We start from the raw sequence: 12,867 nt of genomic DNA, 5'->3' as shown, positions 1-12,867 counted from the left end.
AATCATTTTAATTCCAAAATTTCCCAAAAAATTCTCTGTGCAGAATCTAGAAAGCCATTGGTTTTGTGAACCTTGTAATTCATTCGTTTAATACAAACGATATCCGAGGATAAATTGGTTTAGGAAATTTCTGGGCAAAGAAACAATAAGTTTTGGTTATTTTATAATGTCAGATGTTAATCCGTCTCAAAATCATTGAAAAACTTTCCTCAACAATACCTAATTTTCACTTGTGCCCGAACCTTCTTTCTCTTCTGAATTTTCCCTTTTCCTCTTTCCTTGATTTCTTTTGCTTTTTGACATTCTTTCTTCGCCCACCCTGTAAAAATCCAGCAAAAAAATGGAGCCGAATGAAATATTGCTGAATCGTAAAATTTCTTAATGAACGATTAGTTTGATACTCACATAGCTTGCGCCCTTGTACCTGGGCCCCAAAAAGGTTGAGGATTAGCCTGAAATCTCAACAGACCCGATTTCCTCGAATCTGGATTAGCCAGAGGATGAGCCTGAAAGTTATATTCTTTCTCGGGCTGAACCGATAGAATCTTCGCTACAGGAGTTTCCCCAGTCAATCTAGTTTCGTTAACGGGGTGACTTTTGATCCAACAACGCATTATATCCCATATAACCTTACCGGGAGCGTCCGTTTTTATACCCGTCTTGCACATGTGGCTGTAAGATACCCTGAATCCTGCATTCAAAATAGCCGACCTGAAATAATTCAAATATGATCGTTTCACACAACATTCGTAATCGATTCAAACCTCATGGTAAGCATTGGCATGGTTTCGACATGAAGAGTGCCGCTTAACCGTTCAATCGTGTAATAAAGGGGGCAATCGTGTAATTCTTCGTTTATAACATTGAGGACCCCCTCTATCCTCCTGAAAGTTTCCAAGTCATTTGAAATGTTCTCCAAAAGTTTTCCTACAAAATCTGAGGAGTGTATTGGAGCTGACCATATGGGGCCACCCATCTATACCAAAATAAAGTAGAAATTAGAATACATATATTACTGAACCCAATAATTCAATGTTTACTCACATGTTGAGTGCCTCCACAATGTTCGCATTTAGGGGGTACAACAGGCACTGCGGGAAGACCAAATTTTACGTTGTTGGGTTTATCGTTCTTTTTTAAAATGCCCAAGGGTTGCAACGTGAAACTATCGCAACCAGTACAGTGAAAAACGTTGGACAGCTTGCTAAAACAAGAGCATTTCACAAACTCGACACCATTAAGCTAAGGATACGTACCTCATAGTGAATTTACATTTATGAGCGCTTGTGTACACCCTTACAAATACTCTGATATAAAAATCTGCTGAAATCGAGAGAAGAGGTACGATATACCTCGAATACCTATTTGCGTGACTTTCAATACACTGAAGTAATATCCTTACAGCCATTTCATGACAACATTTGATCTTCAACGATACCGAACCATACTTAGCTAAAAAAAAAATACGTAATTGTTGAAAACACAGCAAATTGAAAGACAACTCACTGTGGCAAGTCTCTGGGGAATTTCCTGCTAAAATAGCCATATCAGTTGCAGTAACCAGTATCAAACCTCCATCAGTTACAGACTGCAAGGCCGAATCTAGAAAAATTGATGGGCATCCATATGGGTCCAAATCTATAACGTCAAACCTTTCGTCTCTACGATGCTTGTACATCAACATCCTAAAAATTAAGGAAATCAATTAATGCACCGACATGATGAATAATCCTATAAATTACGTGGCGTCGTCATGATGGGGAATCACAATATCAGACACTTGATTATTTTCTACATTTCTCCTTATGTCCTCCACGGCTTTTTCAGAAATATCGTTTGCTATTATCTGTTGTATACCGGGTATTTCTTTTGCGTATCTTATGCTTCTGAGACCTGTTGCCGAAAGGGCCTCCAGAACCTTAATTCCATTTTCGTATTTGGTCCCCTTTTCTGGTAAATCTGTTGCATATTGAGCGCTACCGAAATCTGTTGGTTCCTTGATTCTTCTCAGAGTTTTCTTTTCCTCTATGAAATATTTGGAAAATACTCTGAGAACTAGTATGCTGAAAGGTAGGATATGTTAATTTATCGCGATTTCGTCGATCTGAAAGTTACCTGATATCCCTGTTGAATTCTTGAACAGGGTTATAGAAGACTTTTCCGGCTGTTTGTATCTTTGCACAACCCTCAACGATTTCCTGGATTAAAATAGTGTTATTCTTGGTACTGTCACAATCCATTTTATCTCTTCATTACCTTCGCTAAATTAAGGAGTTTCATGAGGTATGATTATAAAAATTATATTTGCAGCCGTGATCTGTTTTCAAACTTTTTTTGAGGTTAAAGTTGCTGAAACAAAACTTGATACATTTGAACTACGAAACAAAGAGGTCGACGATAAAATGGCGAAAAATTTCAGAAGTAAAGCGCAAAAATCAACAAAGACAATTTATTCCCATAAATCTCATCCTCATAAACTAGGGACAAAAACTCTTCAGCGGAATTGTTGCTTGAAAGTTTCGTAAAATTGATCGGCTTCCGGATCGTCCATCCACTTGTAACCGCGCAAATGTTCCGGTATGTAATCGTGCTCGGTCTCCTCGAACTCCTCCACAATCTCGACTTTCTCCCCCTTGGGGGCTCCCGGACATACCCTCCTCGGCGGTTGCGGGGGTTGGCCGGATGGGGGCGCCTGTTGTCCGGCATCTTGAAACAGCCTCCTTTTAGGCAGCACCGCTGTGAAAAGTAAGTAAGCATTTTAATATTCACGATGAAAAACTGTTAACGTTTTCTAAAAGAAGCCTTACCACCCTCTCCTTCGATTATATTCCTCATCGGCAACCTTCTACCTTGCACCCTAGGCAATCCGCCTTGTTGCGCGGGTCTTGGAACCCTCGCCATGGCTGGGCGTGGTTGTGGCATCTGCCTGGGTGGAGTAGTTGGCGCCGGGGAACCCCGCGGACGTGCTGGAGAACCTTGCGGAGGAGGACTGGGCGTTGGTCGTCCTCTATCGCCCTCTTCAGGGCGGTTGAACTCTAGCATTGTCCTACCTACGAAAATAACGAGGAATTGATACCGTCGTCCGTCTATGCCTCGTGAGTGGTACCTTTGGTCCATCTCCTCGAATTCTCAGGACTGTCGGGGTCGTACACTTCGGAAGAATAGGTGGTTTCTTGGACCCTCTTCAGGACCTTCGGTTCGGATTCTGGTGGTCTCGCACAAGGAGGCCTGGAAGGGGGTGGGGATCTCTGTTCGGGTGGGGGAGGTGCGGGAGATGGAGAAGGTTGTCTCTGGGGAGGTCTAGGTGGTGGTGAAGGTCGTGGCGGGGTACGCTCTGCGATCTATCGATAAATCCACGTGAAGTTTTGAATTTCACGTAAATTATGAGAGGAAAACGGAGAAGGAAGATGCCTAGAGGTGAACAATGTAAGATTATAGCCAGATAGACCCGACTGACCTGTTGCGCCTGCCACAGGGCCCTCTGCTCGGCCTGGTTCATCTGCTGGTCCATCGTCATGGTCGGTATCGCCATCGAAGGAGGCGGCGACACCATCATCGAAGCCGGAACCCTGGGCGAGCTGTAACTATCCTGCAGTTCCTGAGGGAACACGTCCTCTTCCCTCAGATCCATGAAGCCCTCCTCTTCGAACGGCAGCTGACCCCTCGAGATCATGCTGATGTGAGGGGGCATCCTCACGAACGCCTCCTGTTGACGTGTGGGCGAGGGCGTTCGATAGTCTACGGGGGGCGGACGCTCGACCCTGAGATGCGGCGGGGTCTGCCAACCCGTGACTCCCCTCTTGGGCGCCAAGGGAGACGGCAGGCTCTCCATCGGAGACAGCGGCTGATCCAGGAGCGTCTCCTGGTAGGCGAAACGCCCTTGGCGTTCCTGCCCCATCAGTTCCTCGGGGTAGGGGGCTGGCGGAGGCAACGGCGGTAGTCTGGACATCATTTCTCTGTAGTCGTCGACCTGGAAAAGGATTGCATCCGGATTATCCTTACAATAAAACTCCTAAACTGAGTCCCTTTACCTCCCGGTGTAATTTCATAGACTCCTCGTAACCGGCGTGCTCTCTGATTGGGAAATATTGCCTGGGTATCGGGGTACGTCTGGGAACCATCCGTTCTCCCGCTTGGAACCGTTCTTTCCCGGCGAATTCCACGCGGTGTCCCATCAGTTCCCTTCTGAAAGCGGCCGGATCGAACTCTGGCGTGCCGACCGGAGCCGCCTGTCTCTGTAAAACCGTCGAGTAACGATAAGACTCACTCTTGCCTAATCACCCGGTCCTTACCATTCTGGGGGAGGGTATGCCGCGACCAGTAGCCCTCTGCGGCGACACCTGTACGTCCCCGGGCCCCAGGGGCCTACCCAAGGGCCCCAACGGCACGTTTACCGGCACCGAGGGTGGCGGAGAAGGGAGCTCCCAATAGGACGGCGGTAGCTGGATGGGCCCGCCGATCTCTCGCATGTCGTCTTCCAGTGTCCTACCGGGCGGCATGCCCGGACTCGCCAAGAAGTCCGGTTCCTCGTCTTGGAATATGTCCTCGCTGTAGAAGGTTTCGAAGGGCGGCGCCCACGGAGGCGTTTCCGGACTAGGAGGTCCCGGCGGAGGAGGGGTCTGTAACGAAACCAAGTTTTATCGAAATTTTTTTTAAAATATCGAGGATCACTGACTGGTGGCGGTGGGGGCGAGGGCATCCCAGGACTGGCCAGGAATTCCGGTTCTTCGTCCAGGAAGATGTTCTCGTCGTACTCTTCGGGCGTTCCTCCGTAGAGGAGTATCTCCCTGCCGGGACCGAACGGCGGGGTCTCAACGGGAGGAGATGGAGGTCTGGGTGGTCTCTCTGGCGATCCAAAACCTTGAAAAAATCGAAGAAGTTGAAGTGAAATGGATAAAGTGAAAGGTCAATATTGGAAAAAATTTCACATTACTCATGTCTACGTCGAACAGATCCGGTGGCGCCTCCTCTTCTAAGGCCTCAACGTCTTGCGCCTAAAAACAATCGTAGATATAGAGGATGAGCATCCCACCACCTGTCCAGACGTACCTCGTCGGCCATCTTCTTCAAGTACTCGGTCCTGTCGGGATCGCCCAGCGATATGTTGAGGAATTCCTCCTCCTCCGCGTTGATCATATCCTCGTATTCCTCCAGAGATTCCTCGAATCTCTCACCCGACAGGTCTTCCCTGATGGTCTCCTTGGCGAGGGTCGTCGGTTTCGAGGTCCTAGCCACCTGGACCTTCCTCGATCCAATGGTCACCTGCTTGGACTTGGCCCCGGGTCTGCTGGGGTCGAAGAATTCTGCAAAATGCGGGCGTTAAAAATGAAATTTAGATGCGAAATGGTCGGTTTACCCTTTGGAATCTCGTGCCCCATCAACCTCTCCTGGAGGGTGATGGCCGGGGAGTAGGCCCTGTAGTCTTCCTCGGCGGGAACCAGGTCTATCTCTCCCATCTCGTCGGAGACGTCGAAAATCATCTCGGGCTCCTCTTCGGCCTCGAGCATGGCCTTCATGGGATCGTACCATTCCTTCAGCTCGAACTGAGGACTGCCCATCGACGTGTCGAAGTCGTCCAGATCCGCCTCGACCAGTTCCGGCATAGTCTGAGGAAAAGGCTCTGATTAGGTCATTTCCTGGCGATCTCCCGACTACCGGTAACAATACAGACCTGAAACATGATGTCCTCGTGCTGAAAGGGGTCGAACTCTTCGAATTCCGGCTCTCCGGGTATCTCCACCGGTTCCGTGGTGCGGAACTTCGGCGGCGTGGTATACTGGAAGCGCATACTGGGCGGCAGACCTTTGGGCGTGCCCGGGGTCCTCACGGGAACGCCGGGGCCCCCGACCGAAGGCGGCGTAGGTGCTCGGGGCGAAGGTCTCTGCTGGGGAGTCGTTACGCCACCCGGCGACCTCGGAGAAACGCGTGGGGGTGGCGGCGTGGGGGCCCTGGGCGCCAACACTGGCCACAGCGATTTCTCCGCCTCCATCTCGGCCTGTATGTAAGCGTCGTATTCCGCCTGTTTGCCGGCGTACATATCCTCCAGCATCTGCCCCGTGACCACCTGGGGAAGACCGTGAGTGGGGTCCATCAGGAACTCCGGCGTCGGCATGCCCTGCGGACTTCCGGGAGGCGATTCGTATTGCGGAGGCGACTCCATGTCGAACTCCAAGCGTAGGTCTCTCCTGATCTGAGAGAAAAAGACGCATAAGAGTGTTTAGAAGAGGGCGACCAGTGGGGATCGAAAAACTTACAGGTCTTCGTGGGGTTGAAGGTGATTTTGGCGTCGTCATACCGACTCCTCCGGATATGGCGGGAGACGCGTCCAATCCCTTCTCCGCCATCTCCGTTATCCTCTTCAGTTCTTCGATCTTCGTCCATGGGGGCGATTCTACGGCTATCCTCGAAGGCTATGTGATGAAAGCGAGACCAATTGAAGTTTAGTGGCTGATAGAAGCTACTGAAGGATCGTCCGATGAGAGGTTTCACTCCCAATCATCGATAAAACATGTATTTCTTCGAGGTTCAAGAGGATGTAGAGAAAAGAAGCCTATCAATACAGCAAATGGGGCACTGCAGGTCAAAGCCAAATGGGAAAGCGTCTGAGGGCAGAGAGTTCCAAAGTTTTGAGAACAGTAGTGGTGCTATCTAACCCAAGCTCGACTGTTTATCGGTTTATCAAAGGTTTTTCAAGCCCTGACATAATAGAGGTCAGCCCCAAACCACATTAGCCATGGAAGTATTTGAAGAATAAGGAAAGATAGACCACAGAGAGACAATGCGACCAAACCAAATGCTCGGTGATGTTGCGGTGATCTATCAGATGAATAGACCTCTTTTGGACTAGCCCAAGAAGCGCGAGATTCATTGACGTGAATGAGGAGGATAGTTGGGATCATTGTCAACCCTAGGGCACACCAGCATCTATTCTGTGAATATCAGAAGGGTCTATCGACTGCAACCTGTATAGAAAATTTGAGATCCACTGGCAGAGTCCAGGATGGTATTCGTAGGATGGAAATTCGAGATGATCAGCCTGCCACACCAATTCAAAGGCTACTTGGCGATAACCAGTGCAACTATCAGGTACTCACAATGTTTAACGTGGAAGGAAATATGAAGTAGTTGTCTTAACGCACTAATGTGAATATTCTAAATTGAACCTCTCATCCGTCATCCCTTCCGTGACCTTACCGGCATCTCTGGCTCCTCCGAAGGCTGTGCGCCACGACCTAACCTTCCTGCATCTCTGGGATCAACGAACGGCGATGGGGCAGCTGAAAAAAACGTTGAAGCGAATCGTCTGTCATTCTGTCATTGGAGAATCAGGCTTTGGTCCCCTCCAATCATCCCCAAACTCCACTCACCTGCGCCCTCTCCGGCGAAATACTCGGCCGCCGGCTGGAACTTCTCCGCCGGATGAAGATCGAACTCGTCGGCCCTGTACCTCAGCTGACGACCCAGCTCCCTTATCTCCGGATGTTTGCTGAACACCGGCGGCGTCCGCAACCCTTCCGGCCTGTCGGGAGCCACTGAAAACGCCCAACAGGTTGAAATTCGAGTCGACCGATCGGTGGGTGCACTCACGTTGCTGATATAGCTCGTACAGCCTCTCCAGGATCTGGTATTCCCTGTCCATCTCGTCGTAGATGTCGTCCGACTCCGGCGATCCGGGTGATACGAAGGTGGCCACCTCGTCCACCGGGGTCTTTCCCCTGGCACCCTCCTCTTCCTCCAGCTGGGCTTGCTGCGGGTCGACGATAGAAAACGTTTGGGGAAAGACTCGAATTAAGACCGTCTCTTACCGAGATTCCTGACGGTCCGGCCCCCATCTGGTCGGCGGCGAACTTATCCGGGTAGGCCTCTTTGGTCTCCTCGATTTTGTGCTCCAACCTCTCTTTCATCTCCTGCATCTCCGCTGTACCTCCTGGTGGCTTCGCGGCTTTAGAAAAGATGCAGTTATGATGGAAGATTCAACTGATCTTGAATGGTATCACAGCTGGAACCTTCGACTTACCTTTTCTAGGAATCCCTTTCCGCGGGATTCCTTTTCCAGGTATGGCTTTGCCCTTGCCAGTCACGCTTGGTTTTTCCGATGGTATTTCACCTTCGCTGGCAGCGGCTGATATTTTTACTGGAAATATAAACGTCTTGAACTAAATATCCGGTGGGTAAAACCACTCACCTTTCGAAGCTTTAGGCTTGGGAACTCCCGGTCTCTTGGAAGGTATTCCAGTCTTCGTCTCCACCACTTTGGCCTTTTTCTCCTGTTCTTCCACTTCCTTCTTCTCGCCCGCTTTAAGTATCGCACCTTTGGCCTTACCTTTGTTCAATCCTGTCCTACCCGGTGGCTTCCTCTTCTTTTCTGCTGCTGCCTTAGCCTCCTTCCGTTTTTTCTCCTCTTTAGACTCGGCAACTCCTTCTGGTTTTTCTACCAATACTTTTATAACCTTCAAGATGAGATTATCCAGTTATCAACCGACTCGGTATACCAAGTTTCAATCCTTACAGTATCATCGTCGGCCACCACTTTGACCTCTTTCTTCGGCGAGGGTTTCGGGTGCGGCTCCAGGCCGGCAGCCTCCTCCGCCTCCATCTCCATGAGCATCCTCTTCTCGTCGTCGTCCAGGGCGGCCAGCGCCTCCGCTATGACGGCGTCGTGCCTGTCCAGATCGGCCTCGATGTCCCTGAACTTCTGCTGTTCCTCGAGTATGTGGGGATCGACCTCGTCGGGTTGCACCCGCGGTTCTTCCACCTCCATCGCGTCCACCTCGGCCAGGATGTCTTCCATGTTGAAGGACGTCTCCAGCAGTTTCACAATCTCCGGGTCTTCGGCGTCCAGTTCGTGCGGGATCGACCTCTCGCTGACGCCTTCAGCGACCTCAGCCGCCGAAACGGCCTCTCTCGGTGGAGTCTCGGGGCCTTCCAGATCCAGCGGTTCCCTCACCTCGATCAGGTTGGAGCCCCAGGTCGGCGGCGGCAGTTCTTCCTCCAATCGCTCCTCTTCTCCTTCTCCGGGAAGGATGCCAAGTGGTGGCGCAGGTCGGTCTATGTCTTTGTAGGGCGATTTTCGCTCTTTGGCCTTCCTTCCCCTGGGAATAAAGAGGAATAACTGTGAGATGGCGAAGCCAACATCCATCGGGGGGCTACTCACATGAAGATACTTTGGTCAGGCATCACCCCAGCTGTTCAAGTGAAGAAAAAATGTTGCTTTTAGTAACTCAGACAAAAAAAATAATCGAGAGTGTAGATTGCAGGGTAAGGTTTGGGCCCACAACCCTGCAGTCTGTGTTGGAGGTCTTAATCAGACCTAATAGGCCATAGTCACGACTTGTCCAGATGAAGAATCTCTGGGCATCTTTGTTTAAGGCTGTTGAAGCCGATTGATAGTTTGTTAAGCTCCTTCCAAGCTTGTAGATTTGTTGATATGTACCCAGAAACCCCAGATAAGATCAAACTCACTTTCTTCCAAGATCTTGCACTTCTCCGATTCCTCCGGCGTTTCAGGCCTTGGTTCGATAATGGCGAAGGACGTGTCGCTGATTCGACCTTGCGGTTCCATCCTCCTGACAGCTGACAACAGAATCGTTACTCCATAAGTGCATCTCGCGAGAAACCACCACTCACCTCTCGGAAACACGGCATGTTCGGATCTGTCCCAGTCCAGGATCGGATCCTTGGATATCGCATAGTAAACGTGCACGCCGAAATTCGGTATGTCCTGAGCCGCGACGTACTCCTTCAAATCCGGCGAGTAATCTGTGCTGAAAGGAGGCCAATCTCCGACCTCTCCCCTGATCTTCTTCAGGTAGTGTTCCTTCCTCTCCTTCTGTTCCTTCTCGATGATCTGTCTGGCAACTGCCGCCAACTGGAGAGACGAACCGTGTGACTGGTCGAGGTAGGATTTGGAGGTTAGGACTCACCTCGTACTCTTCGCCGAACTCTTCGAGCTGCTCCTGGGCATTTGGGTTCGCTGTAAACGGCCCGGCTAGACGATGTCTTTGAAGAACGAAGAGGAGTAGCTTCAGGTAGTCCAGTCGGAGTTGGTCTGGACCGCTGGCCTCGTCTCTGAGCTTCGAAAACCAAGCAGCTGCTAGGATACGATCTGAGAAATATGTTAATTTAGGTGAAAGGTTTCGAAGAACTACGAAGCTGAAAGATCAGTCCTCTGATATCATTGTGAAGGAGCACTTTTAGTCTGAAGACCAGTGGAATGCTGTCAAAATGCCACGAAGAAAGTATTAAGGAATGATGGACGATACTTGGAATGAAACGTTGTATATTTCTCTTGCGATGAATTTCTAATTTTTCATTCACTGTGTGATGCTGAAATTTGTTTGTCTCACCCTCTGTGCAGTTCAGCGTTAGTATCAAAGGTTTGGCGAATTTGGCGTAGAAATCAAAATCGGTTTTTCCAACTTCCGCCATTGGTTCCGGCGTCAAGGACTCGGTTCTCGGCGTCTCCGGCGAAGGTATACCTAAATTTTGTAATTTTTGCATAAGAAAAATACTGAAATTTTGACATCAATTCCGATTTTTACAAATCGCGAACTTGATTTCTGACGGAAATATTTTTCCCGTCAATTGTGATGCGTGAAAATTCACCGGTGTAGTTTGCGCGTTTTTCTCTCGATCAAAATTCACGTTTTTGAGCTTTGGTAAGTGGGAATGGTGAATTCGGCTTGTAGAGGTCCATCCTTATTTTTCAGTTGCGAGTATGGACGATTTCAAGGATCTTTTCGAAAGTAGGCACCACAAGAGGAGTCCTTACGACCACGGATATGGGGTCTCTGAGAGGGACAAGTACAATCGTTATTCCTACAGGGAAACCAAGCACGATCCTCAGTATCGCAGCAGATTCGAAAGGGAAAACTTCCACCTCAGCCAATCCACCTTATGTGTTCCTCATCATTGCAAGAACCCCAGTAAATCCACCATTTGCATGCCATTTCCCCCCATATCCCCTAGCAAATCGACCCTTTGTCCTCCGAAGAAATTCACCAAACCAATTATGGACGATGATGTAACCAGTCTACCCTACTACATAGTACCAGTTCTGTACGTCCCGCACAAGCCTCTATACGACGCCAAGCAGGTGCTGGAGCCTCACATCTACAAGGCCTACCACTGCAAGTCCAAGAACCAGCTGCACAAAGACACCAAACATCCCACCAAACTGTCCGATTCCAAAACGCTGTTGAACATTTACAACAAGAAACACAGCAAGAAGGGTTACGATTACCCTTACGTTTCCAAGTCTGACAAATACTCCTTCGAGTGCTACGACGAGTATTTCCGAAAGTGTATCGAGGAGAAGAGATCATCCTCCGACATCAGCTTCTGCACGGAGAAATCCTACTGCCATCTACCGGTCACCCCAAAACTATCCTCGAAATTCGAACAGTACTCGTCGGAGAAACGCAAGTCGATCCCTAAGGATTTTCCGGAACTGTTCGGGCTGCACACGTCCAGAACGACCAATTTCACGTTTGGACCGCGCGCCGGGGAAGAACTACCAACCTGGGACTCCCCGAGAACCACAGACGCTCTCATAGAGACCGAGATGACGGTAAAGAGTTGCATCTCGGCGCAGACTTCCTTCGATACGTTGAGGTGGCGCAGAGGGGTGCAGGATGACAAGATAGAGAGCCAAGGAACCCAGACCGACATTATGGACATCAAGAAAAACGTCTTGGTCTTGCCCAACGACAAGTTCAAGAGGTCGGTCAGGAGGCAACCGATTCCAGAGGAGGTACCGAAGAGTATCTACGACAGAAAAACGTTGAATCCTCAGTTCAGCGAGGGGCATTTGGACAAGGTCAACCCGAAGGCTTTCGTAAGTTCAAATATTCATCACGTTGTTTAAATTAATTCAGCCTAGAGACCTGCACAAAAATTGGTTCCCATTTCACTGGACAGATGGCGTTTGGTTGATGAAACTTTGCAAAATATTACTTGTAAAAACTGAGAGAACAGTTTGGGGTCTTTATAAATGATTGCATCTGCTCCTTACTTGGACCTTTTCAACCATTATAAAGACCATAACTGCTCTATGAGAAGAGAAGATAAGATCGCAACTGCTCAGCAGATTGCAGTAGGTTATTCCAATTTTTTGAAGCAGCAAAGTTTTGCGCACCTTGACTTTTCAAGTGTTTAATATTTTCTCCATAATTTCCGCAGGGTTGCAACAGGAGCACCTCTCGTTTCACAGTCAGCAGGCACACGAAGTCAGCGGTTTCTAGTTCTTTTGGTCCCAGCAAAAAGAATTCCAGAAAGAGCATAGACTCTGAAAGCACGAGTATAGTTTGATCGGCTCCATTTTTCATTGAATTATACGAGATACGTTCTGGTAAAGTAATTGTCGTCAATAAATTATGTACGAGTTGTTCTTCTTCATTTAAGTTGAAAATCATTTTTATTTTCCATCCGAAAACACTCTCGACAATAGATATTAAACAACGCATCCACCTTTTTGTTTGAATATCGAGAAAATTTTGGACACCCGTGAATACAAAACACACATTTCTCTATGTTCGAGAACATGGGCCAGAAAGACTCACATCCCCCTATATGTTCTCATCTCTATGAGAATGGACATGTCACAGACATGTGGTCAATAGCAAGAAATTCGCTATCCGATATTCCGAAAAGAAACAATAGAACAATAACAAAGACATAAAAGCAAAAGAATTGCCACCCTCCATTCAACCCCATCAAGTCTGAATGGGAAAAATGAAGCGAAATTACCAAAAGTGCCCTCACAGCCCATTCCTGCCCCCCACTTTAGCCGCAAACGCTTTACAGCTCGAAATTGTGGAGGACTATTCAATTCTCAATTCCAACATTCACTTCCTCCTAGTTGCGTTG

General features: G+C 48.7%; 4 protein-coding genes across 5 annotated transcripts; 1 reads left to right on the top strand and 3 right to left on the bottom strand.

Moving 5' to 3' along the window:
* Positions 1-150: 150 nt before the first annotated feature.
* On the bottom strand, positions 151-2,411 carry LOC123317253 (probable tRNA (guanine(26)-N(2))-dimethyltransferase). 2 transcript variants are annotated; one of them, XM_044903686.1, is made up of 9 exons: positions 2,257-2,411; positions 2,116-2,198; positions 1,743-2,063; positions 1,507-1,685; positions 1,257-1,452; positions 1,045-1,204; positions 765-976; positions 406-711; positions 151-319 (listed from the first exon to the last, which is right to left on the bottom strand). In XM_044903686.1, the coding sequence occupies exons 1-9, from the start codon at positions 2,278-2,280 to the stop codon at positions 220-222; spliced, it is 1,581 nt and encodes a 526-aa protein (XP_044759621.1). In that variant the 5' UTR covers positions 2,281-2,411; the 3' UTR covers positions 151-219. The 2 variants fall into 2 exon arrangements, with proteins under 2 accessions (XP_044759621.1, XP_044759620.1); XM_044903685.1 differs by having other exon boundaries at positions 2,116-2,358.
* Positions 2,412-2,435: 24 nt separating this feature from the next.
* On the bottom strand, positions 2,436-7,940 carry LOC123317252 (nascent polypeptide-associated complex subunit alpha, muscle-specific form-like). The gene is made up of 16 exons (XM_044903684.1): positions 7,806-7,940; positions 7,588-7,747; positions 7,368-7,532; positions 7,195-7,277; positions 6,255-6,410; positions 5,672-6,190; positions 5,357-5,606; positions 5,050-5,303; positions 4,934-4,994; positions 4,676-4,860; positions 4,293-4,619; positions 4,032-4,235; positions 3,458-3,970; positions 3,107-3,341; positions 2,808-3,050; positions 2,436-2,736 (listed from the first exon to the last, which is right to left on the bottom strand). The coding sequence occupies exons 1-16, from the start codon at positions 7,911-7,913 to the stop codon at positions 2,495-2,497; spliced, it is 3,705 nt and encodes a 1,234-aa protein (XP_044759619.1). The 5' UTR covers positions 7,914-7,940; the 3' UTR covers positions 2,436-2,494.
* Positions 7,941-7,973: 33 nt separating this feature from the next.
* LOC123316674 (titin-like) lies at positions 7,974-9,573 on the bottom strand. Its single transcript, XM_044902865.1, has 4 exons — positions 9,463-9,573; positions 8,510-9,185; positions 8,186-8,450; positions 7,974-8,134 (listed from the first exon to the last, which is right to left on the bottom strand). The coding sequence occupies exons 2-4, from the start codon at positions 9,137-9,139 to the stop codon at positions 7,974-7,976; spliced, it is 1,056 nt and encodes a 351-aa protein (XP_044758800.1). The 5' UTR covers positions 9,140-9,185; positions 9,463-9,573.
* Positions 9,574-10,553: 980 nt separating this feature from the next.
* Positions 10,554-12,396, top strand: LOC123317894. Its single transcript, XM_044904506.1, has 2 exons — positions 10,554-10,658; positions 10,710-12,396. The coding sequence occupies exon 2, from the start codon at positions 10,718-10,720 to the stop codon at positions 11,864-11,866; it is 1,149 nt and encodes a 382-aa protein (XP_044760441.1). The 5' UTR covers positions 10,554-10,658; positions 10,710-10,717; the 3' UTR covers positions 11,867-12,396.
* The last annotated feature ends 471 nt before the right edge of the window (positions 12,397-12,867 follow it).

This window comes from Coccinella septempunctata, chromosome 7 (genome assembly GCF_907165205.1).
Source record: "Coccinella septempunctata chromosome 7, icCocSept1.1, whole genome shotgun sequence".
NCBI classification, from domain to species: Eukaryota; Metazoa; Arthropoda; class Insecta; order Coleoptera; family Coccinellidae; genus Coccinella; species Coccinella septempunctata.
This window is presented reverse-complemented; position numbering and strand designations above follow the sequence as displayed.